Source organism: Lynx rufus, unplaced genomic scaffold (assembly GCF_022079265.1).
Source record: "Lynx rufus isolate CCGP_SWC_20201006 ecotype Redwood Valley unplaced genomic scaffold, mLynRuf1.p SCAF_6, whole genome shotgun sequence".
Lineage (NCBI taxonomy): Eukaryota > Metazoa > Chordata > Mammalia > Carnivora > Felidae > Lynx > Lynx rufus.
This window is the reverse complement of record NW_025814878.1, coordinates 24,006,500-24,031,829: the sequence shown is the minus strand read 5'-3', so window position 1 is coordinate 24,031,829 and position 25,330 is coordinate 24,006,500. Positions and strand designations below refer to the sequence as shown.

General features: G+C 42.6%; 1 protein-coding gene across 2 annotated transcripts in view; it reads left to right on the top strand.

Annotated features, from left to right (window-relative positions):
• Positions 1-14,962: 14,962 nt before the first annotated feature.
• MYB (MYB proto-oncogene, transcription factor) overlaps positions 14,963-25,330 on the top strand; it is a 33,620-nt gene continuing 23,252 nt past the window's right edge. For both annotated transcript variants that reach the window (XM_047102841.1, XM_047102842.1), the window contains exons 1-5: positions 14,963-15,061; positions 19,730-19,847; positions 21,621-21,692; positions 23,144-23,236; positions 23,488-23,708. In XM_047102841.1, the coding sequence (XP_046958797.1) occupies positions 15,039-15,061; positions 19,730-19,847; positions 21,621-21,692; positions 23,144-23,236; positions 23,488-23,708 (527 nt within the window). In that variant the 5' untranslated portion in view covers positions 14,963-15,038. The remainder of the gene's footprint in view (positions 15,062-19,729; positions 19,848-21,620; positions 21,693-23,143; positions 23,237-23,487; positions 23,709-25,330) is intronic.

Sequence of the window (25,330 nt, the reverse complement as noted above, 5' to 3'; positions counted from 1 at the left end):
TGCTGCTGCTGTTCCTGCTGACACTGAGGAAGGTGTTCAAGGCCTTCCAGCTGTACTGCCCCCTTGGCTGCCTAGAGAACATGCTGAGGAGGGGCCCTGGCCAGCCAGGCACCCAGGAGTTGGAGCTAGTAACCAAGGCAATGGAGAGACTCTCTTCCGAGGAGGTGATTGATAGGGTGACCCCATCTACTGTGACCATCACAGAGTGAGCCCTGACTGAATGCTTGTTGGCCTCCAAAGAGATGATAGGATGCTCTATTCATGTGAAAATGGCATGGCTAGCATGACACTATGCTCACTGGGAAACTTGAAAATTTTTGTCTAAATGCCGGAAGAAAAAACAGACAAATACAATTTATATCTGCTCTACAAAAGCCACATACGTTTTGTTAGCCACATTACTAGAGCTATCTTATTGCCTTTAGGATATAGACAGGGGATCAAGAGGGTATCTAAATATGTGAATACAGAGCCTTACCTTCCTGGTGTTTGGAAGGTAGCTGACTTCAGCAAACCTGATGGTTTGAGTGTTTACTGTTGATTCCCTTTCTTCTCTGAACATCAAGTTACGTTTTCCATAAAAAGACAATGCTTTTAGAGTTACATGAAACCTGACTGCAATACGACTGAAGACCGGTTGTTTTCTTTAATGAGCACATGCCTAATCACTGCCAACTAATTCCTATGGCTCCAGGCTTGGCTCAGAGCCAGAAATGCCGGTAATTACCAACCTCGGAAGGTCATGTACTCCTTCTCTGGGAAATTATCTGGAGTGAATCCTTATTCACAAATCTCCGTGGAGTTATGCTTCGTTCTCTTTGCTACAATGGGTTAACCTTCATAGAGGCCGAGAATTCCATAACCCTTCTCAAAATGAGTTCTATTCTCAGCTCACTCATAATTTCCAAAAGTCATAATTGGATTACCTTATTCCATTAACTGAAAAGAAATTTAGGAACTTCAGCTTTTTTTATTGGGGGTGGGGAGGGGGAGGAGGGTGGTGGGGGTAAAGTTTCTAGGAAAGCCCATAGGCTTTGGGATCAAAAAGGCCTGTGTTAAAATTCTAGCTCTGAACTTTAAAGGTCACGTAACTTTGCACGTGTGCTTAAACTCTCATTGGCTCTGTTTCCTTCCCAGTCAAATGGAGAGCGTATCACCTACTTGGCAAAGATGCTCTGAGAATTAAGAGTTAGTCCGCAAAGTGCCTGCCATACCGCAAATGCTCAATAAATGGTAGTTCTTAGTTTAGTGTTTCAATTTAGTAGTTGTAAACCATACTTGTGTTCTTACAATAAGTTATCCACAGTTTATGAAATACTTTGAAATATATTATCCACTCGATTCTCACTTTGGCTCTGTAAAATCATGCATAAAATAGGTACGATCTCTGTTAAACAGATGTGGATACAGGCTTAAACATTAAGCATATCGCCTGAAGTTGCACAGTCTGTTTGGGAGTGTTGGGACAACTCAGGGTCTCTGAGTCTACATCAGATATATATTTCTGCCCTCCTGCTACCCTGCCTACTATCACCGACCCAGTCCAACTGTTCATTCACTCAAGGTAACATGTTGACTATTTATGTAAAATGCAAATGTTGAAAAATTAAATGGAACCTATTGGGGAAAATGTTCTTATTTTCATTATTCAAAATTCTGCAAATCTGACCCTGAATGAAAATGATGAGGGTGAGTATGAGTATCTTGAAGATAGCTCATTGATAAGTAGCTGACCTCGAACAATGTCATATTGTGTACCTACACTGACTACTACAGTAGGCCATCAGCTACATGTGGCCATTGAGTAACTAAACTGTGGCCTGTGTGACCAAGGAACTGAATTTTATATTTTAGTTGTTTTTAATTAATTTAATATTAAATTCAGTTACTAAAAAACCTTTAAGTATGTTTGAAACAGCTTAGATACATAAGTTTACTTTTTCAATAGTACATTTTATGAATTCTGCACACAGAACAAATATTTCTGATGAAAATGTAGCATCTGAGTTGAGATGTGCTGTAAGCATAATATGCAAACCAGATTTCAAAGACTTAGTGTCAAAACAGAAGGCAAAATATCTTTTTAATAATTTCTAATACAGATTATGCATTGAAATGATAATATTTTGGATATATTAGGTTAGATGAGATACATTATTACAATTAGGAATATCAGTTTCTGTTTACTTTTTTAAAACATGGCCAGGGCGCCTGGGTGGCTCGGTCGGTTAAAGCGTCCGACTTCGGCTCAGGTCATGCTCTCACGGTCTGTGAGTTCGAGCCCCGCGTCGGGCTCTGTGCTGACAGTTCAGAGCCTGGAGCCTGCTTAGGATTCTGTGTCTCCCTCTCTCTCTGCCCCTCCCCTTTTCACGCTCCGTCTCTCTCTGTCTCAAAAATAAATAAACGTTAAAAAAAATTAAAAAAAAAAAACATGGCCACAAAAAATTTTTAAGGTCAATATATGACTGGCATTAGATTTCATTTGGAGGCACTGTTCTACAGGAAACCCAATTATCTGTGTAACTGGGGAAAATCACAGATAAATATCACATTTCATTTTACTGACAAATTTTAACTTTTGGCTGGCCTGCATCTCTGTTTCTTCACTGTTAAGATCTTTCAGGATGCTACTTTCTCTGAGACAGCCAGACAGAAGGCGAGAATGGTTTGTTTTTGGTAGAGAGGCAAGCACAGGCCTAAAACATCCTGAAATTGACCTAACTATTGAATTACAAGCCGTGTTCACTCTAAATCAGGGCCTCACACACTTATGGAATATCTGTGAAATGAAAAGGGCTTGTTACACGATGGTTAATAGAACCCAAAATTCTGGTGTCTCGGGCGCTTCATTGTAAACCATCGTAAACCAAGCATCACCTGATTCTGTCTATTAAAAATGCGGATTCCTGGATCCCAGCGAGGCCTATGGAGTTAGACTCTGAACAATGGTGACTTAGAAGTCTGCGTATCGAATGGCATTCTTATCCCTCTCAAATATGAGAGCCACTGTTCTGGGGAGCGGGACAGACAGGAAGCGAGTTTGGACATAGTGGATGCACTCGGCTAGAGGCACTGGGACATCCGCAGTGTGCCACGGAAGATTCTCTCAAGCAGAAGGCGTCTAAACTGGGGCTAGAATGACAAGCAGGAATTAGTCACTAAAGAAGGAAACAGGGAGAGCAGCAAGGAGAGGACCAGAATGAGCAAAAGGTACTTGAGAACAGAGCCTCATGGCACGTGTGGTAGCATCTGAGCCGTGGACTCCTACTAGGGCTTAAACATGTAGGAGGCTCCCAAGAGTCTCAAAGGCAATGCTAAGGGTTTTGTTTTGTTTTGTTTTGTTTTCAGTATATGAAATTTATTGTCAAATTGGTTTCCATACAACACCCAGTGCTCATCCCAAAAGGTGCCCTCCTCAATTCCCATCACCCACCCTCCACTCCCTCCCACCCCCCATCAACCCTCAGTTTGTTCTCAGTTTTTAAGAGTCTTATGCTTTGGCTCTCTCCCACTCTAACTTCTTTTTTTTTTTTTTTCCTTCCCCTCTCCCATGGGTTTCTGTTAAGTTTCTCAGGATCCACATAAGAGTGAAAACATACGGTATCTGTCTTTCTCTGTATGGCTTATTTCGCTTAGCATCACACTCTCCAGTTCCATCCACGTTGCTACAAAGGGCCATATTTCGTTCTTTCTCACTGCCACGTAGTAGTCCATTGTGTATATAAACCACAATTTCTTTACCCATTCATCAGTTGATGGACATTTAGGCTCTTTCCATAATTTGACTATTGTTGAGAGTGCTGCTATAAACATTGGGGTACAAGTGCCCCTATAATGCTAAGGGTTTTGATTATTAACCTGGAGGTAGGTTGTTTTTAGGGTAAAGGAGACATCAGCAGAGGCTGTAGGGGAGGCATGTGTAGTCTGAAAACAGTTTGCAGATGACCCTCATAGTCTGGTCCAGAGCCGCTGCTCAAAGCAGGATCTTAAGCCAAGGATCACGATGGCCAGGTCTGCGTTTACAAAGTTTTCTGCCTGACGACTGGGAGGAGAATGGCTTTGAAGGAAGTTCACTCAACATCAGGGAGTTGATAAATGTCTGAACTGAAGTGGCGGTAGAAGGGATTAAAAAAGAGAAATTATTTGGATAAATATCAAAGAGTAAACTTAGCAGCACAAACTCGAAACTGTTTGATTGTATCTCGGGGCACAGGAAATTTAAGGTGACTTCCAAATCCCTGGTTTGACCCGCTGAAAGGACAGCTCTGCCATTCACTGAGAGAGAACACCACCCATCCGAACTTGTCTAATTTCAAAACTTTGCCTGGTATGCTCTTCTGAATGAGTCAGTCTATGCAAAACCTGTTGACAGGCTTCAAAAGGATCCAATAAATCCATAACATGGCACAAGACTGTATACACCAGCACACGGGAACCGTATCGGGTTTTGGGATCAATAAAAATCTGTTCCCGTGTTACATTTTCAAAGAAACCTATTGACTGTGGAATGCTTTGGGGATTTGAATGCACATTATCATCACCAAAGTTCTGCTATTCACATACCTAAAGGCATCTCTAAGAACATTGCAATGAGATTTTTTAAACATTTTAAACCTTAGTAACACCTACTTCTTATATATTCATATACCACATTGCTAATTAGAATGTATAATAATCTAAAGATAAAAAAGCATCTTCGTTCTCAAAGCAGTTTGCATATGTATTGCCTTTTAATTGTTCTATTAGGATATCATTAACTCTCTGTTATTTAACAGAAAGAAAAAGCGCCAACAGGGCTTTCAGAAATGAAACTGTATGTAATTTAGACTAAAAACAGAAATTAAAACTTTTATGGGAGAACTTTGACGTACCTGATATTTTTCAAACCAAATACTGCTTTTCAGTTACAAAAGTTCTCTCAGTCAGGCTGTACCCTAGAACAGGACCAGATAGGCCTCCCGGGGCTCCCACAGAACTATCACTTTGAAGGTTTTTAAAAATTATTTTTTAATGTTTATTTTATTTTTGAGGCAGAGGGGCAGACAGAGAGGGGGAGACAGAATCTGATGCAGACTCCAGGCTCTGAGCTGTCAGCACAGACCCTGACGTGGGGCTCGAACCCATGAACCTTGAGATTATGACCTGAGCTGAAGTTGGACTCTCAACTGAGTGAACCACCCAGTTTTTCAAAATTTTAATCCAAAGGATTATAAATAATTTGACATAGTTTTTCTAAAGGATCTTTTCTTTACAAAAAAGTAAAATGTTTTGCTTAATGCAAATATTTAAACCAAATTAAAATAATTCTGGGAACTGATTTTTTCATAAGTCAATTAACTATTTTTGTTTGCTTCCTAGAACTATTACTAACACTGAAAAGTAAATGAAATTTGTAATCTTTATAGATGTCACAACATTGTCATACTGGCTTTACACTTTTACAAACTTTTTTATATTTCTACCAATACATTTAAATGGAAAGAGAAGAGTTGCGGTATATTTCATCCTAACAGGTGGACATTTTAAATTATGTAGTCCACTTGCTGTGAAGGGCCAAAGAAAAGTAATAACTACTCTAAAGCTATTTCTGTCTTCCTGCTCTGGTAGAGCTAAGAACTTCATTTCCTTAGAATGTGGGTTCAGATGACAGAGAGAGAGAAAGACAGGGAGGGAGAGAAAGAAGAAAGAAAGAAAGAAAGAAAGAAAGAAAGAAAGAAAGAAAGAAAAGAGGGACGGAAGAAGGAAGGAAGGAAGGAAGGAAGGAAGGAAGGAAGGAAGGAAGAAAAGAGGGAGGGAATAAGGAAGGAAGGAAGGAAGGAAGGAAGGAAGGAAGGAAGGAAGAAAGAAAAGAGGGAGGGAGGGAGGAAGGAAGGAAGGAAGGAAGGAAGGAAGGAGGAAAGGAAAGAAAGAAAGGAAGAGGGAGGGGGAAGAAAGGAAGAGAGAGAGGGAGGGAGGATGGTAGTGAGGAAGAGAGGAGGGAAGGAGGAAGTAAAGGGAGAAAGAAATAGGAAAGATATACCAGTGATTAGAAAAGATGCCAGTTCTTACCAAATGGTTTTTACAAAGATTAAGAAAGCTTTTCATATTTGCTGGAATTGAGCTCTCATTAATTTTATGACTAGTTTCAAAATGGATGGCTACTTGAGGTAAAGAAATAGAATTTAATATTGTAAAAAAATTATTTAAAGTAAATAAATAGAGATAAACTTACAATGATAGAGCAGGAGAAGAAGGAACAAGATCCAGAAAAATGATATATGGGGAAAAAAAAGAAAAACAGTCTTTGAAAGAAAACAGCTCCAGAGGCAAGTTGCCAAAAGGACAATAATGTTCACAAATATTAGAAATAAAGCACTACTAGGGCTCCTGGGTGGCTCAGTCGGTTAAGCGTCCGACTCCAGCTCAGATCATGATCTCATGGCTCATGGGTTCGAGCCCCGCGTGGGACTCTGTGCTGACAGCTCAGAGCCTGGAGCCTGCTTCAGATTCTGTGTCTCCCTCTCTCTCTGCCCCTCCCCTGCTCACACTCTGTCTATCTGTCTCTCTCAAAAATAAACATTAAAAAAAATTAAAAGAAGAAATAAAGCACTACCATTAAGATTAGAATGTTGGTGTTGATACAATTTGTAAGGTTATCAACCTTTGCCTGAGGACAGAATTGAATCCATGTGAGGGATTCGCAACTTGAGAAAACTTACAAGAATATCAAAGTGTAAGAATGAAAAGTCAGAGGCTACCATAGAGCTGGGGAAAGCAGTCAGGATTTGGAATAAAAATCTGGGTTTAAACAATCCCAGCTCTTCAATGTATTATCTGTGTGGCCTTGGGTCAATCACCTCACCTCTCTCAACTTTAGCTACCCTCACCCAAAACTGGAAAAAAATAATATCTAGGGGGGAAAAACCCAAAAAAACACATGCAGAAAGACAAGAACTGCCATAAGAATTAAATGAGGTAATGTATGGCAAAGCTTGTTACAAACTCTAAAACCCAAATGCAAGGCATTAAGTATATTTTAGACACACACACACACACACACACACACACACACACACACACACACCAGCTCCTACTAATTCCTCATCAATTGTTATGAGCATCGCAAACATTTATATGCATACATGTGCTCAAGACCCTGCAGTAGGAACTGAACATGTAGAAAGATAGAAGGTACTGTCTCTCCCCTCTGGTCTTGTTTATAATCAAGACTCAAGATGAGATGAGTCACATTATAGAAATTAAAGACCGATAAATAAAGCAAATAAATAACAAAGGAAGGTAATATAGGCCATATGCTCAATACAAGGCAGGAAAGGTGGGCATCAACACAACTCACAGGTGGGAGCAGTGATTGTGGAGCAGAGAAGCCTAGAAGTTCAGAAGGAAGGCCGGGCTTCAGCGGGGGCTGAAGGATGAGGGGCACTTAAGTAAGCAAAGAGGAGGAAGGAAAGCGTTGCAGTCAGGAGGCATGGTGTAAGCAAAGGCCCTGAGATTGCCAATGGCTTTTTGGGGAGGAAGCAGAGTGAACAGAGAGCGTGGTAGAAGATAAGGCTGGAAGGTAGCTTGTGTTGTAAAGCAGAAAGACATTCAGCCAGTGCGCCCCAGTCAAGCTATACAGGTTGCCTGTGGCTACGAGCATTGTGATTGGTTGGTCTGTGAGCCATCCCAATTATTAAACACCATCAGCCCTGGGGGTGAGGCTGTGTAGGCACAGAAGCCAAAGCAAGCTCAAGACAGAAAATGCCAAGTTAAGGAGTTCAGATCTTATCTTTCCAACATCGGGGGCCAGTGAGGGATTTTTAAATATATGACTAAATCGCCAAAAGGGGTTACAGTGAGCTTGTGGGGAGTGAGGTGAGAGTAGGTCTGTTGGGGAGAAGGAGCTCAGAGAGGAGAACATTAGTGAAGGGGTGTCCGTGCTAGTTTATGCTGAAGTCATTATAATCTAGAAGGGGGTGGTGACAACCAGCATGGAAATGAGGCCCTGAATGTGCAAGATTTCTTGAGCAAAGGCCCTCTTCTGTCTGCAAGCCCATGCCTAGCACAGTGCCCAACACCGAGTAAATACTCTCCATGTGTTTACCAAAAGAAAAGAAAAGAACTGTGGAAACACTGTAAAGTATATAGAGGTAAAATGGGAGGCCCAAGTATTTTAGGGAGAAACAGAGTGTTAAGGACTGAAAGTACTTTCTTTTTTAATTTCAGAGACAGAGCGTGCACTGGGGAGAGGGGCAGAGGGAGAGATAAAATATTAAGCAGGTTCCACCCTCATCACAGAGCCCACTTGGGGACCGACCCCGCCACCCTCGGATCATGACCGGAGCTGAAATCAAGGGTCGGTGGTTCAACCAATGAGCCACCCAGGCGCCCCTGGAAATAGTTTAAAGCTTGCTACTTCAATCTCCACATTTGGCAAGTTTGGAATAGGAGGCCCAGAAAGGTTGTGTTCTGCCTGTATATCCAAGGAACCTGGCTTGGATACATTGTTACTTAGTTACTCCAGTAAGCCTGTAGGTGTTACACTGTTTTGTTGGTGTTTTTGTTAAGATTTCTATTAATAAAAGCTTGCTATTTTGTTGACTGACTTTGAAATGTGCTGTTTTACTTTTATAACATATGTGGGGGAAGTGTAGAGAAGGAGGAGGAATTGGCTAAAACAGTTGTGAGAAGATACGGGAGAAAAATGACTTCTTTAAACTGGTTTTTAGGACTTTTCCTCAAAGCTTGGAACAGATAGGACTATCACTTGGGAAAAAAGTTACCAATTTCCTAAAGCAGAAGGAGGTAAGGCCTTCATCCCTCTCATCCGCATTTTTCAAACTTGGGTTCACTTCCCATAAGCAGGGCACAAAAATAAGGCAGGGTCCATGACCAAAATGTATTTAGAATTGGATAGGATGGGATGGGATGAGATGGAACAGAATAGAATAGAATAGAATAGAATAGAATAGAATAGAATAGAATAGAATAGAATAGATCAGATTGCATGGTTGGTAGAATGAGGTGAATATTGTTTTAGGAAACTTTTTTCGTTCTAAGTGGCAATGTGTGTGTGTGTGTGTGTGTGTGTGTGTGTGTGTGTGTGTGTTGGGATGTTAAATGGGTTTCTGTGAGTCGAAGTCAAAAATGTTTGAAAGCCACTGCCCAATAAATATTTTTTCTCAAAGTAAACGAAAACCTTCTATAATCGGTTGACAAAATACAGAATTCTATCAAAAGAAGAAAAGACAAAAACATTTATTGATGCATGTCTAAAAATAAGGAATTTTCCAACAGGTCTCTGCATCTAGTCCCCTACACTCAGTCTCAACCTCATTTTTTAACTTCTCCAAAGACTTTCCCTTGGCCATCTCTCTATACAAATTCACATTAGCAAATCCATGATACAGTGCAACTATTGCCTTCATGCAGATAGCTCTTAAATATAGGATGTATCCAGTGTCACCCTGGTAAATGTTTAACAACAGGTTTTCTGGGGGTTGAGGAGCCCTTACTTGTAGCATTTTCTTTTTGTGGTATAAATACTCCAACCACAGCCAATCCCAGCTCCCATGTGACTTTGCTGAACACAAAATTGGGAAGATATGCACATTAGTATACGTTACATAGTATTTCCATCCTGCATACGTAATAGAGAAACTAACCTCCAGAGCATACACGCTAGTGAATGTAGGAAAATAACTAGGAGATTATGAGTTTTGAATATTTATTACCTTTTGAAATACAATATATTCATGGGCGCCTGGGTGGCTCAGTCGGTGAAGCATCCAGTTCTTGATTTTGGCTCAGTTCACGATCTCACAGTTTGTGGGTTCTAGCCCTGCATCAGGCTCTGCACTGACAGCGTAGATCCTCCTTGGGATTCTCTCTCTCTCTCTCTCTCTCTCTCTCTCTCTCTCTCTCTCTCTCCTCTTTTCCTTCTCATGCTTTCTCTCTCTCTCTTTCTCTCTCTCCTCTATTCCTTCTCATGCTCTCTCTCTCTCTCTTTCTCTCTCTCTTTCAAAATGAATACATAAAAATCAAAACAGAAATACAGTATATTTAATTGTAGGTTTATAAAATTTAATTAGTAATCATGTCTGTGTCTAAGAGCTGGCTCACAGAATTTTGCCTGAGCTCGCCGGCAGGCCCTGGTCTCACACTCTCTGCCACCTGCTGAACAATTATAGCTGAATCTCTTCCATGAGAAACCTCAAACTTAACATACCGAAATCTAAACTCACTTTCCTCTTTGAATCTCCATAATGCACACTTCTCTTCCCCTCTCGACTTCCCTATTTCTGTGAATGCTGCCTCCAATAGCCACCCAAGCAGTTGCTAAGTTTTGAAGGTTCTGCCTGTGCAATGATCTTCTGATCTGCCCCCTCCTTTTCTTTCCAGTTAGGGTTCCTGTCCTAGTCCGGACCAATTAACTGAACTCTTCCCCTTCATCTTCTTCTGACTACAGTCTATCTGATCATAGTACTAGATTAATCCTCCAGTGACACAGCTCTGAAAATGTAGCTCTTCCATTCAAAGCATGCATACTCTAATCTGACCTTCAAAGCTCTCAGTGCCCCAGGTGATCTGGACAGCTCCTTGTTCCCTGTACTTGGAATATGCCTTGTGATTCCTGATTGCGTGCTTTCGCTCACAGTTTTCTCTTCCTCTGGAATGCCCTTCCCTCATCATCGAAAAGCTTGTATCTTTTATTCAAGACTCAGTTCAGATGGCAATGAAAGTACGCAGGTTGTTTGTCAGAGGAATATATAAGTTTATGAGAATCTGCAGGGTGGAAACGCCCAGGGAAGTGCCAAACCCAGAAATCATTTAAAGATAAAAGTGTATTTGGGCACTATTCAATATAGATGCCCTATGAAACAAATTGCACTAAAGTAGCACCCCCTTGTTGTTATTACGCGAAGCTTTGCTGTGAGCAGACGTGAGGTTTTTTTCTCAAACCTATGGATTTCAATTATACATGCTGCAGCTGTCATTCATTAAGTGAAACGATCAAGAATTGTCTGCATTTTAACCATTTGGTGTTTGCTGTAATTATTTCCCTCTTAGTGCTCTAAAGGAAAACGTGTTGAGACCGTGAGGAAAGGGGGGAGGTGGAGACATGGAGCCCCAGAAGCCTGGTCTGTCACCACCATTGATAAGCCTCATTCCTCTTTGGGACACTGACCACAGCTGCTAAAGATCCACCACAGGCTCAGGATTTCTCAGCAGTCAGAAGCAAAAAAAAAAAAAAAAAAAGCTGAAATGTGTACCTATTACCCATCTTTCTTCCTTCAGCCATTCCCAGATGTTTAGTGTAAAACAAAATGCTTTAAATGCTTGCTTTCTCGAGGAGGAGAATCCTAACGATGGTCAGCAAGTGATAAATGATTCTTTCAAGCTTCAGATCTGAAGCTGAAGTTTAGCAGTAAAGGAAGAAAGAATAGGCTGCCACAGCCCTGCGGTCACTGGCACCAACTTTCTCATGGACCCAAATTATTCTGGATTAGAGAGGGACTGAATCCTTAGCCCAGGAGAGGTGAAAGAGAATGAGGTGGAAGAAGGTGGTGAGAAACATCAGGCAAAGGTAAAGGCGTATTGAACCTCCTGTCCTCTCCCTTGATTTTGATCCAAGACTGTCAATGAGTAGTCTAGAAACCACTTCTGGGGGTGCTGGGTGGCTCAGTCCATTAAGTGTCAGACTTCAGCTCAGGTCATGATCTCATGGTTTGTGAGTTTGGGCCCCAAATCAGCTGTCATCCCAGAGCCTGCTTCGGATCCTCTGTCCCCTTCTCTCTCTGTCCCTCCCCTGCTTGTTCTCTCTCTCTCTCTCTCTCAAAAATAAAGAAACATTAAAAATTAAAAAAAAAAAAAAAGAAAGAAACCACTCTTATGAAAACCACTTGGGTTTCATAACCACTTGGGTACTTGTTTAAAGTGCAGATTCCTAGGCCCTCCCTCAGACCTAGCCTCTAGGGACACTGCCTAGGACTGAATATTTTTCATGGGAACACTGAGTGTTTCTAATACACACTAAAGATTAAAGATCACTGTTCTAGTGTTGGCCAAGTATGGCCTGCAGGCTGGATATGGCCTTCAAGCTAAACACGATTTGACATTTTCAAAAAATTGTAAAAGAAAGAGGAGGAGGAAGAAGAGGAGGAGGGGGAAAGAAAAGAAGAACACACAACATAGCCCACAAAGTCTAAAATATTTACTTTCTGGTCTTTTGCAGAAAAGTTTGCTGAGCTCGGTCTAACGCAATGCAAATACAAGGCTGTAAATGAATTTAGCCCTATCCCAGCTCAGCCACAGCTAAAACAACTGATGTAGCAGATCTTAAAAAAAAAAAAAAAAAAAATTAAGAGTGATGAAATATATAAAGTTCTCATCTAAAACTGCATTTGTAATCATTATAAGTAGAGGGAGGAAATGTATACCTGTAGTGAACATTCCATAATGACTCTGAAAATATATTTTCATCTATATGAGAGTTTATGATAACTCTATTTGACTCTAGCCTTCCATATACTTACCAGGTGGCAATATATGCCAAATTAGCCTATTAAGAATCATTGCAGGTATACTCTTTACTGGCCTACGCTTGTCTTATGGTACACCTATGAGTAAAAAAATGTACGTCCCCAAATGTCTAGGGAATGAAAATATAATAAACTCTCAAAACACATAGAAAAATGATGCACAGGGGTGCCTGGGTGGCTCAGTTGGTTAAGTGTCCCACTTCGGGTCAGGTCAGGATCTCACAGTTCCTGGGTTCGAGCCCCTCCCCCTCCTTTCTGGCTCTGTGCTGACAGCTCAGAGCCTGGAGCCTGCTTTGGATTCTGCGGCTTCCTCCCTCTGCCCCTCCCCAGCTCATGCTCTGTCTTTCTCTGTCTCTCGAAAAGAAGTAAATGTTAAAATAAATAAATACATAAATAAAAATTTTTTGAAAAGGAAAATGATGCACAAAGTGAACAAACGGAATAAAATTGAATTTGATACCTTTCTCCTAAAAGGAGTTTAAGAATCACAGAGCAATTGCACCTCCTCAGAATCTTGGGAAACAGGTTATGAACTCATTTGGAGAAGTGTTCTTTTACTCTGTGCCAAAGAGGCTCAGCTTTTGGGAATCAGATTCATAAAGTAATCCCAAAGACACAATGCAATTCCTTTCCGAATGATTTCCATATGTTTGTTCTAATTTTTTATTTTTGATGTGTAGAAACTTTACTATAGAATCTACAAATAAATATTCGCTTTAAAAATATATTAACTTGCACCTGATTTGTCTTTCAGAATTGTGAGCTATCTCACAATAATATTGTTTCATTGTTATTTATTTTTCTCACGAAGAAAGTAATGTTAAAACCTTGCTAGGAACTAACATTTTCTGATAAGGATTTAAACTATATTACAATTTTTAAGAAACAAAGTTTAAAACACCAGATAAAGTATTGAAACCTAGCATGCTTCGCCATTTAATAAAATTATGACTCATTTCTGTAAAAAACTGCTTTTTTAGTAAGAAAAATGCTTTCTGAGCTAAGTTTAAACTGCCGGGGCACATGGGACACCCACAAACCCAGTCAGCAGAAGTCTCAAACTTCTATAAGATTAAAGGAAAAATAAATTAGTGTGTACAGAGAATGAAAAAAAAAAAATCCCCAATGGTCCGAGTCTATAAACGGAAGTAAAACTAAAACTCCCCTAAAATCCCCCAACCATCAATCCTTATAAATTCAGCACTCATCTTCTCCCTTGATTTCTTCAGGAGTCCCTAGTGAAATGCACACAAAAGTCCTCAGTGATTTTGATCTCGGAAAACAGAGTCCCCAAACTACGCTAAGCATGGCTGCCGACCTCCGTGTCCCAAACCGCTTAACTTTTAAAACCACGCAAGCACACGTGGGGCTTCCTGAGTTCTGCTAGGGTTGGGCGGTTTGGAACCCCGTGGATTTTGCAGGTGTGTAATCCAGGGCGCGCTGTACAGGTGGTGCGGGGGGGGGGGTGCGGGCAGAGGTGTGTGGTGGGCGCCGCCGGGGCCGGGCAGGGTGGGTGGGGCCGGGCGTGTGCCCGGGTGAGAGTGAAGTGCTAGTGACAATACGGAGGTGGCGTGTGGGCTCCAGAGCTGGGAAAGAAGTAAAAGCTCCGCCCGGATGCCCCATATGGAGGGGTGATAGCCGCAGCCCCGCTCGTATTTAAGTGTCCTTTGTCACTAACAAGTTAAATTAGAGATGTTATCTTAAAAACCACACACACGCACACAGCCAAACGTCCTATGAAAATACATGCTCGTGTCCCCTACTACGCCCCCCCCCATTCCCCCATCTGCAAAGAACTGAGTTTTACACCCTGCCCCAAATCCAATCCCGAATGCGGGAGCGTCTCCCTCCCCCCGGCCCTCGCTGCCCCCACTGCAGTGAGTCAGAGCCCGGCGAGCTCGGGCGCTGGCGCCCGGAGCACGCCGAGTGGGGCGACGGTGGCGCGGCAGCCGAGGAGGGAAGGCGGCAGGAGCGGGACGTAGCTCGGGCCCGCGCGGCCGGGGCCCGGGAGCGGGGTTTGCGCAAGAAAAGGCGCCTCGGCGGCCCCCGGCCGCCCCTCCCCGGCCCCGGGCTCCCCGCCCGCGCGCCTCCCCGGCCTCGCGGCGCGCCAGGCGCAGCGCGACGGCGCGAGAGCCGAGGGGAAGCGGCAGCCCCGCCGGCCCAGCAGCCCGGCGGGCGGCAGCCAAGGCGACCGCGGAGGCGGCGGGCAGGGCGCGTGCGCACTGCAGGGGCGCCAGATTTGGCGGGAGGGGGAGTGTCCAAAGCTCTTTGTTTGATGGCATCTCTGTTTACAGAGTTTACATTTTAATATCAACCTGTTTCCTCCTCCTCCTTCTCCTCCTCCTCCTCCGCGACCTCCTCCTCCTCCTCCTCCTCTCTCTCCTGAGAAACTTCGCCCCGGCGGTGCGGAACGCCGCTGCGCAGCCGGGGAGGGACGCAGGCAGGCGGCGGGCAGCGGGAGGCGGCAGCCCCGTGCGGTTCCCGCGGCTCCCAGCTGCGCCCCGCGCCCGCCGCGCCATGGCCCGGAGACCCCGACACAGGTAACGGGGAGCCCGGGCGGGCGGCCGCGGGCGGGGGCGCGCGGCGCACCGGGTGCTCGGAGAGCAGGTGGGAATGAGTTCCCGGATCTCCTGCGGGGCTGTCAGATCCTGCGAGGACCTAGAACCTCTGCCTCGGCAGAAGCTGCTCGTGCAACTGATGAATGGGAGAACCTATTCGGGAAATATGTCAGGGCGTCAGGAAGCATGCCCTGAGGCTCATTTTGCAAGTTGCACGGGGACCCATTTCTCTCTAGGGGGCAAAAAAGCAGCACGTTCCAGCCTGGGGCAGAGCGGTGCCCACCCAACCCCGGGGAGCCCACTAGGTCCCTGGCTTGATGCCGCGGGCGTCGGCGAGGGAGTCGCTGCGTAATTGCTTGATGCATTGCGTTATGTTTGGACTTGGAAGTGCAGAGCATATGGCAGATATAGGGAAGATGCCGGATTGTTTAGTAGCTGCAGGTAGTTCCTTTAAATTTCATTCATTCTTTATGGAGGCGAAGCAGAGCGGCAGCTGACAGGCGGCTGGAAAGATTTTGGGGAGGAAAAGGGTCGCTACATTTGCAAACTGCTTTAAGCCAAGGTTTTGAAGGCTCTGATCATTGTACTCTGGCAGGCTTTTACTTCTTCTTATGCAAACACTTTACACGCACACGCGTCCGCGCCGCACATGTCCCCGCACTTGGGGAGGCTCGCCGGGACGATGGGTGAAGTCCGCCAACAGTGCGGCCGCGCGGAGGGGAAGAGGGAGAGGAGGAGGAGGAGGAGGGAAATACTCGTCCGAACTGTCAGTCGCCGGCACTCCCGCTTCCCCTGGTCTCTAGGGGGACTGGACGCGCCGGAGCTCCCTGCGAGCCGCCGGGTGCGCGGACAAGCTCAGCGGCCGTCGCGGTTGCCACTCAACGGGGAAGGACGGAGGCGGGCAGCACCCAAGGCCGCTGCCGCGCAACCGGGACGCAATCCCCGCGGCCTCTTCGCTGGGGCTAGAGGTCCCGGCGCGGCGCGCACACGTGGACGCGGCTGAGGTTGCCGCGCCTCCCCACGCCCTGCTCCCGCCGTCTTAGGTCTCCGGGGCAGACGAGGGGTGATGGGCCGACCCTCGCTCTGAGCTTCTTGGTGTTAGCCCCTGGGGGCAAAGCAAATCCAACCTCTTTTCCTTCGGGTTGTTTGTTTTTCTGGTACTTATTTGTTTTTGAACCGGCTGTCGCTCGTCCCTGCGCAGCGCTGGGAAGTTGCAAACAGCGTGGGTGTGGGCCCTGCCCCAGCACCCTCGGGTCGAGTCTGGCCAGGCGGGAAGCAGCGCCTAGGCATGGCTGGGCGCGGGAGAAAATGGGAGGCCACCTGGAGGGCCCCTGGGCTCCCTACGCCTCGCCTAAGGCCCCGCCACGCGGGGCGGGGGTGCTGGCCTTGAAGTGGTTTCACCTTCGCCTTTGGGACTTAACAGCAGAACAGCCAAGGCACCTATGTTTTTTTCTTTTCTTTTTTTTTCTTTCTGAGAGCAGAAACTAGGAGTAGGAGAAGAAGGAAGCTGGGAAGGGGTGCTGGGAGGAGGCGCGGTGGAGGCTCCGCGCCCCGCGATCTCGGCTGGGCGGGTGGGGCGGGGCCGCGCAGGTTCCTTGCAGCTCCCAGGTAGCGGAGAAGGGTGGCGGCCTGGAGGGGCGGGAGCCTTGAACCTGCCTCAGGGGGAAGAGAAACCCGGCTGCGGGCTGGAAGCCGTTTCTTGCAGGGCGAGCGTCAACTCGGCAGGGATTATTAACCAGGTCAGCGAAATGAGTCTGAACCCCTTTTCTAGAATCACAGTAGCGGCCACAAGGCACTTCCTCCCACTCCCCTCCCTCTTCCCAACCCCCAACACCTCTTTTCTTTTTCGTTTCTTTGCACGGTTTGTTTCCTTGACAGAATGTAATATTCATAGTTGTACTCTTGTAACCACACCAGGTCTAGCAGGTGGGGAGTCAAGTGCATCAAGCCTGAAATCAGCCTTTGAAAGTCCTCTGACTGTTGGGTCTGAGCAGATAAAGGAAAAGTTATTTCAAGTCCTTAGTAGAAATTAACCGTGCTACTTAGCCTACCAGGACAACTTAGAGCAAGGACATCGCATGCAGAGCTTAAAAGCCAGCCCGGGTTCCCAACCTGCTGATGGACCCAGGAGCGGACTGTGGGCCGCCCTGGGTTCTCCCTGCTGCCCTTGTGGCCTCTTCAGGACCTACGGAAGTTCCACACCACATTTCCCCCCAGGACTTCGGTTTTGCACATCTCTGCCTCTGTGCTGAATTTGTAAGAAGCAGGGAATATCTGAAATCATCATTTATTAGCACTGGAAAGTACCTTCCTAATAGAATCCAAGTCCTTAGGTATAGGCGAGGAACTGAGGTCCTGAGAGAGAGGAAGTGATTTGTCCGAGTCATGCAGGGAGGTGGAGGCAGAACTGGGACTGGCACCGTTGTCTCCAGACCCCTGGTCCTGTTTGATGCCTACCCGCTCTCACCTGACATTGGCTGCCCCCTATGGGCGGCGGTATTTGTTGCTTCTTCCCGAGAGGTGAGCTGTTTCCAAGAGAAAGATGCCCAGTTACTAGTTTGGAAAATGTAGTTCTCACCTCTGAAAATGTGATCTCCAGATTTAACCAAACCTAACACTTTAAAGTAGATGGAATCTGTGACTCCTTGTTCAGACTACCCTAGTTTTCCTGGTATTCCTGATATTTTATAAGGGGGCCACTTCATTTGGGGGCTTTTCAAGGAGTTCCTCATGACCCTTTTGAAAGATGCTGACCTACAGCTCTGGGAAAATATTTTTTTTTTCATCTTCTGCTGCTGGTGGGATTTTTTAAAGGGAAACTATTGCATTTATTAATCAGAGACTGTTTAGAGCCTCTTGTTGACAGTGGGGAACAGGAGTAGACTCTTGTTTTAAAGAATAGACACTAAATAAAAATTGACTATAGATTATAAATACAGCTCTCTTTTGTAGTGGCATTTGGAGTTTGGATCACAGCCTACTTGTCACCATGCATCCTAGACTTTCAGATTGTTTCTCAAAATGATAGTTTTAAATTATGAGAACCTCACATTCAGGATTTTTGGAAAGCACTTTTGCTTGACTTGTAAGGTCTTGTAAGGGTATATATATTTGGGTATATATATATATATAAGGGTATATATATATATATATATATATATATATATATAAGGGTATATATATTTGGGTATATATACCCTTGTAAGGGTATATATATTTTGCTTGACTTGTAAGGACTTGTAAGGGTATATATATTTGTATATATTATATACCTGTATTCTATATGTATGAATTATACATATTGTGTATATATCGTGCACTTGTATTATATCTATACTTGTAAGTTAGTTTGCGAAGACAAAACCTGATATAAATATAAATTTCCTTTTTAAAAATAATAATTTGCATCATGATGCTGCTTTATATCAGCATTTTTATTGTTCTCAGTTTGGTGGATTTCTCAATATTACAATGGAAAATTTTACTGAAGTTTCTAGGATAGTATAATTTAAGATATTTAGGATATGTTTGTATTACATTAATTTCTTAAGATACAATTTAAGATAGCGTGTCATACGTTGTATAAGTAAAATTATAGGTAAAAGTAAACTGTAACTTTTACTGGCTGTAACATTACTGCCATCTATTTAGTATATGATTAATAAACCTGAAGTGTAGAATTATTTCAAAAGTCATCAAAATTCATAATTTTGTCTACTAGGTAAAAGAAAAGCTCTCTTCAAAACACTAATGCATTCTTTTTAAAGCCATCTGGGGGAATCCCTCAGTTTTGAATCAGGTACATCTTAAGAGGTTTCAAATACCGTTCAGTCAGAAATAGAAAAAAAACAAAACAAAACAAAAAAGTCAGTAAGAGTCTGACTACCAAGTGGCCTAATTATTCATTTAGTTACTTAGGAAACAGTATTGTAATCACGGCCACAGGTTGGATCAACTGTGCTGGAGTTTGGGGCTGTTGGATATTTTAATGCTTTTGGGATATTTTAATATTTTAATGGATATTTTAATTTTATGAAACCGTCTGATCACTTGATGGCCTTATCCTTCCTCAGGTTTTTTAAATCCTTTCCTCTTACATTCTCTTAATCTTCTAATCTTTAAGGGATGACTATAATTGTATTGTTGGGTGTATTACTTCTTGAATTTTTTTTTTCTCCCAATAAAACACCAGTACCACTGGAGTAGCATGATTGAGTTGTTTATTTTATTGGAGAAATATTATTTAAGTGATGTGGTGCATGCCAAAGATTTTGAGTGTGTACTTATGTGAAGGACATAGGCTCTTGTTTCTTTGATTGTCCTTAACATTAAGTTTTAAACTTAAACCTCCATTGGTTGGAAGGTTGCCAAATGTGTAACTTGTCACTGGGCTGACAGTCACAGCAGGTTTAAACATGCAGAGCAATAAGAAAGTTCCAGGTCCTTTGCCGTATCTGTGGATACCAATAACAGCAGAACCAGTTTACAATACTAGAGCAACAGAATGAAGAAAGCAGTCTTGTTGTGCGAGTTTTCAAACTTTTATCTTCGTAACCTTTGAAAAGATTGAGTTTTTTTGTAAGTTTTGTAATCCAATAGTTTTAAGTCTTCTGGTTTCAGTCCCCGTCTGCCCATTTTTTATTTCTGCAGCATATACAGCAGTGACGAGGATGACGAAGACATTGAGATGTGTGATCATGACTATGATGGACTGCTTCCCAAGTCTGGAAAGCGTCACTTGGGGAAAACTAGGTGGACCAGGGAAGAGGTAAATAATCATGTTATCAAAACATGGGATAAACCTAGAGTGTGTCAATTTATGAAGAAAATGTTACAGCTAAACTACAGGTGCTCAAACTCATTAGCATGAGCCTATGCACCATGCTGAACTCGCAGCACTCCCCCCACGCGTGCGCCATACAATCCTCTTCCAAACTCTTTGTAGTTCTTTGAATTTCCCGTCCTCAGTGTATGTTTCATCTGTGTTTCTCTCTACCTTTTCTGCTCTTGCCCTTCTGCACAACTCCTTACTCCTTCTTCATCATCTGTGAAGACATCACCTCTTCAGTGAGGCCATCCCTGGCTTCCCCAGGCAGGTTAGATGCATCCTCCAGGCATTGGCTACACATTCGTCCTCACTGCTGCTGTAACGTGTGCCTCCCCCAGTAGGCTGACTACAAACCTACCGAGGGCAGGGCTAAACGTCTGTTCGTTTCCGTGTTCCCTGAGCCCAGAATTGCTTGATACAAAGTGAGATGGTAGTAAGTATTCTCTGTACAAGTGAATGAATTGCTATGTCCAAAAACAAAACAAAAGTATGAAACATAATACTCCTATCTTGTCATAATGGATTACACATGAATGTCTGTTCTAACAGTGTGCAATGATGGGTGGAGATGTGTCTTCTTTCCACCTTTCTCTTTCCGCTAGCTTATCAAAATCTTGATCTTTGTAGAAATGGGAAAATACTTAAGGAGCAAAATTATTAATGTATGGGGAAAGTTACTTTTTCTTTAGAGTTTTCAAAAACTTTTGCGACTGATTGCAGAGGATTTTATGTTAGATTAAATAGTATTGATTCTTCTTCAGTTTCATTCTACCCCACTTCACTCACCAGAGCCCCAGTTGAGAGGCTCTGGCAGGATTGCTAGGGAGGTCCCTAGGAAATGCATAGTTTACCTATGGAGGCTGTGCTCTCAGATGATCCTGAGAGCTATAGAAGTTCTGTTGTTAACACTGGTTTCCTAATCCCTGTGTCTGTGTCCTTCTCGGGACTCACAGTGTGTGTGAAAGTTACCTTTGCAGAAAGGTGGGGGTTCTTTTTTACTTGAAGGAACATGCTTAGGAAGACACTTGTGAACTGAAAGATTTCTCCCTGACGTGTGGTGTCTTCTGTGTTCTAATAAGTTTGGCCTCATTTAAATTATGACTATGTTGATACAAAAATGTAATTACTTTCTTACATTATAAATACCTTCAAATGTAATTAAAAAGTGATCTTCTGTTGTTTTCGTGAAAGAGGTTGAACTAAGGAGATGTTAAAATAGAAATTGAACTGGTTCTTACTCAAGATCCTATTTGTTGCCATAGTTGAATATCTATTGACTCTAACATTTGGGTTCATAACTTTTTCCTATCAAGTAAAACTTTGAACAGTTATCATATACTAGACATTCAGTGAGCCAGGCATTGTACTAAATGTTTCGCGTAGCTACTTCACGTAATCCCCAAATAACTACCTCGACATCAGCATTGCTACTGCGTAGATGACAGTATTGAGGCCCAAAAAAAGTCAAATGATATCCCCAAGTGTATGTAACTAGTCAGTAGCTTAAAGTCAAGTTTTAAACTTTGGTCTGTTTGACTCTAAATAAATCTATGCTCTAAACCAGTATATTAGATTAGTATCTGTTGTATTTGGATATTTTTGAGTTTTTTTTTTTCCTGGGTTGGATTATTGGATTGGTTCCCTTTTACTCTAATTAGAGCAAAGTTATACAGTAAATGAATGATATCCTAGGATTAACTTTAAATGTCTTAGGATGAAAAACTGAAGAAGCTGGTGGAACAGAATGGAACGGATGACTGGAAAGTTATTGCCAATTATCTCCCGGTGAGTTCGTAATTTTTTCTTCTATGAAAGGAAATCTTCTCCCCATGATTTAAATAAGATATTCGGAGAGAGGGTATTAAGACATTACACATTTGCTCATATACAAGAATCAGGGGGAGAACTGCCTCAACCATAACTTATGGTTTATATTTTAATCTTTTTATTTATTTGGGTGATATAAATTAGCATTTTGATGACTTGTGTACATTAGGATGACTGAACTCATGGTCTTTCCAAGTTAGCTTTTTTGAATTTCCTGTTTATTTCAGTAGTCATACTTTTGGTACCCTGGCTGAAAATTTTGGACTCCATTTTGATTTATTCCACTTCCCATCCCCTACGTCTAAGCAGTGACTGAGGAATCTGAAATTCCTTTGTCAGTCAGTCCCTTGTCTCCATCCTCCTTGTTGCTCTACAGAATTGCCCCCTTCCCTCTTCTCTGGACAATTCTGGTGGCTTCCTAACTGGCTTTTCTATTTGTAGCTGTCCACTTTTATCATCCACCCCAACCACTGTTGGCAGATGGAGCCTCCTAAGATGCAGCTGTATCCTTTCAAAATCAACAGCAGTAACATATATAGTCTCACAAATTAAGTACACTGCCTAGACCTGGCACCTAGGGACCCTTCCACACGGCTCCAGCATACAGCTCCGGTTCACTTTCCTACTTCCTCTCTGTCAGCAGGTTTGGTTGAATTAATTTCTGCTTTACCTCCTTTGGGCTTTTGTCCTTGGTGATGCCACCTCCTAGAATGTTCCATCCATCCTTCAAAGTCCCCATCAAGAGCTTTTGCAGACACCTCCTAAGGAAACATAATTTCTGCTCCTGAGGAAAAGCTTCTGCTCTCAGCCCAATATAATTTTGCTTTGGTTTCTTCTTGCATATGAATCAAATTCTGCCTTCTATTAGTTACATATCTGTCTTTTTTTTTTCTTATAAGATTATACTCTCTTAATAAGATTATACTCTCTCGTCCTATCTTTATTGATTTTTGTTCTGCAGTATTAATACTTGAGGCCCTAAGCTGAAGTGCATCTCTTAGGTTGAATGGGAGGCAAACTTTAATCATTTAGAGTAGGTTTCCATGGAAGCCCAACCTTCATGTGGAATCGCTAACAAGTCTTAGTTCATAGAGGCACTTCCACATGCTGAAGTTAAGGTTGAGTTAAATCGACAGCCATGTGTACAATATGAGGGTCCTTCAGTTCGCATGGCAGGATTATTTCACTTAACAGGTAGAGCTTCTAATTTTAGATCCAATTTTGATATATTCTTTGTATGTTTGTTAGCTGTAAGCAATGAGGGATAGATAGGCTCTCCAAACATGCCCTAAAATGTTCCTGAACGTGTTTCCTGTATATTGTCTGTGTATGGTTCATATAATAACCAAGTCTTCATGTGCTTATCGCATCATATCTATATGACAGTGCATACTTTATTATTTGTCTAGAATCGAACAGATGTGCAGTGCCAGCACCGATGGCAGAAAGTACTAAACCCTGAGCTCATCAAGGGGCCTTGGACCAAAGAAGAAGATCAGAGAGTAAGTTCTTTCCTCATTGGTGTGCGAATCACAGTTAAGAATATTCCCCAGACATCTTAATTAAATGTTTCCCAACTTGAAGAAACAGGTAAAGTGTACAAACAGGAAGCAGAGGACTCTATTCCCATATTTCCAATGAATGAAAGCAGAGTTTTAGACCCTTTCTAAAGATCTTGTAACACTGAAGAATGATTACACTGAGTCATTACATAACATTAAAACATAGGTTATTTTTGTGTGTTTATCTGAAGGTGATAGAGCTTGTACAGAAATACGGTCCGAAACGTTGGTCTGTTATTGCCAAGCACTTAAAAGGGAGAATTGGAAAACAATGTAGGGAGAGGTGGCATAACCATTTGAATCCAGAAGTTAAGAAAACCTCCTGGACAGAAGAGGAAGACAGAATTATTTACCAGGCACACAAGAGACTGGGGAACAGATGGGCAGAAATCGCAAAGCTACTGCCTGGACGGTAATAATATGTCAAAAAATATATTGATTGGGAAGAATGAGGGAGTGGGTATTGAACATTTTGTTTTAAATGTATAGCGAGTGAATTACATTCCCATGATTGTAAGTGTTTCATTAGATATGCCAGATCCATAGGTTTTAAAACTGGAGGAGCTCTTAGAGTTTATCTGGTTGGGGACTTCCAGAATCCATCCAACAGTGAACTTTGGGCCGAGTCATTGAACTCTCCTCAGCTTCAGTTGCCCCATTTGCAAAATAAATAATAGCCTACTTCACAGGGCCAATGTTTGTATCGAATAAAATGATTGTCAAAGCACTTCGTAAACTATAGAACTCTAAACACAGAGAAGCAAACTGAGGGTAGACATTTTGTCTCTGGTCTGAGTTCATACAGCTGGTTAAGTGACCAGAAGGATCTCAGCTATCATTTTCCTGATACCAACATTCATTTCATTATACCACTTGGCTTAGTTTTTTTCTTTTAAAGAAAGAAATAAGAGTATTTCTAGAATTATCCTACTGCTTCCAGGTTTTTAAACAATGTCAGTGTTATGCTTTCTTTTAATGAACAAGGCACAAAAAATGACCTCATCGTGAAGGATATCTCTAGAAGCTCATTTTTGTCGCACTCTCCCCACTTGAACAGTTTATGACACATTTTCTTTAATTTGGAAGATACTCTTCATTATAAATCTTATATAAACAATGTAAGAAAATATTTAATAAATTATATTCTTACGCAGCAGAATTGGAGAAAGGGACCTTCAAAGAAGGCCATGGCTCTGATGGTTTATGTAGCATTCTTGGGTGATGGTCCAGAGCACCGCCTCCCTCATGGCTCCCTATCAGCTTACAGGATCCAAGATACTGAGGAAAGAAGGCCTTTTCTCCCATCTGGCCTGAGAATATGCTGTTGATTCTTGTAAAAATTTAAGGGGCAACTGAACTTCCTCTTTCTTTAGCATACATGCCCCCACCCCCATCAAAATAGTAAAAGGGAGGCCTAAAACGTTTTTTGTTTTTTTTTTTTTTTTTGAATTGAGAAACTTTTCCTGAGAACTGTAAGACTTTAGTGAAAATGCTTTTCAGTTTGAACTGATATGGGGATGTAGCATCTTTCCCCTTCTGGATCCCATTTTCCGTTGTCACCTCTGGTTATAGAACAATTTGAGATGGCCGTCAAAAGGTGGGAGTTTCTTTTTTTCTTTTTCCCCTTTTTTTTTTTTTTTTTTTTTTACTCAAAATTTCTGGCTAGTGCCATTCGAGACAAAGAGTGGACAGTGAGGCAGTGGCGACATCATTATCATTCACCAAACTTTACTGTGTGCCTGTTGGGGTGTGTAGGCCCTACTAAGCCGGTAATTTTCCAGAATAGTTGGATCTTTAAGTTGTATTAGAGTCTTGTACCGTGAACACTCAGAATAAACAGGAAGGGTTTGTATCGAAAAATTCTCTTTTATCAAGGAAACAAAATAGTTACAAAATTTAAAGATTTCTCGAAAGCCACATTTATTCCATCTTGTGTAATGAAGGAAAATCTATGGATTTTCAATTAGATAATAGAGGCAGCATGACTTTCAGAGGTCGGGAAGACTAAAACAATTTAAAAGAAAACACAAAAAA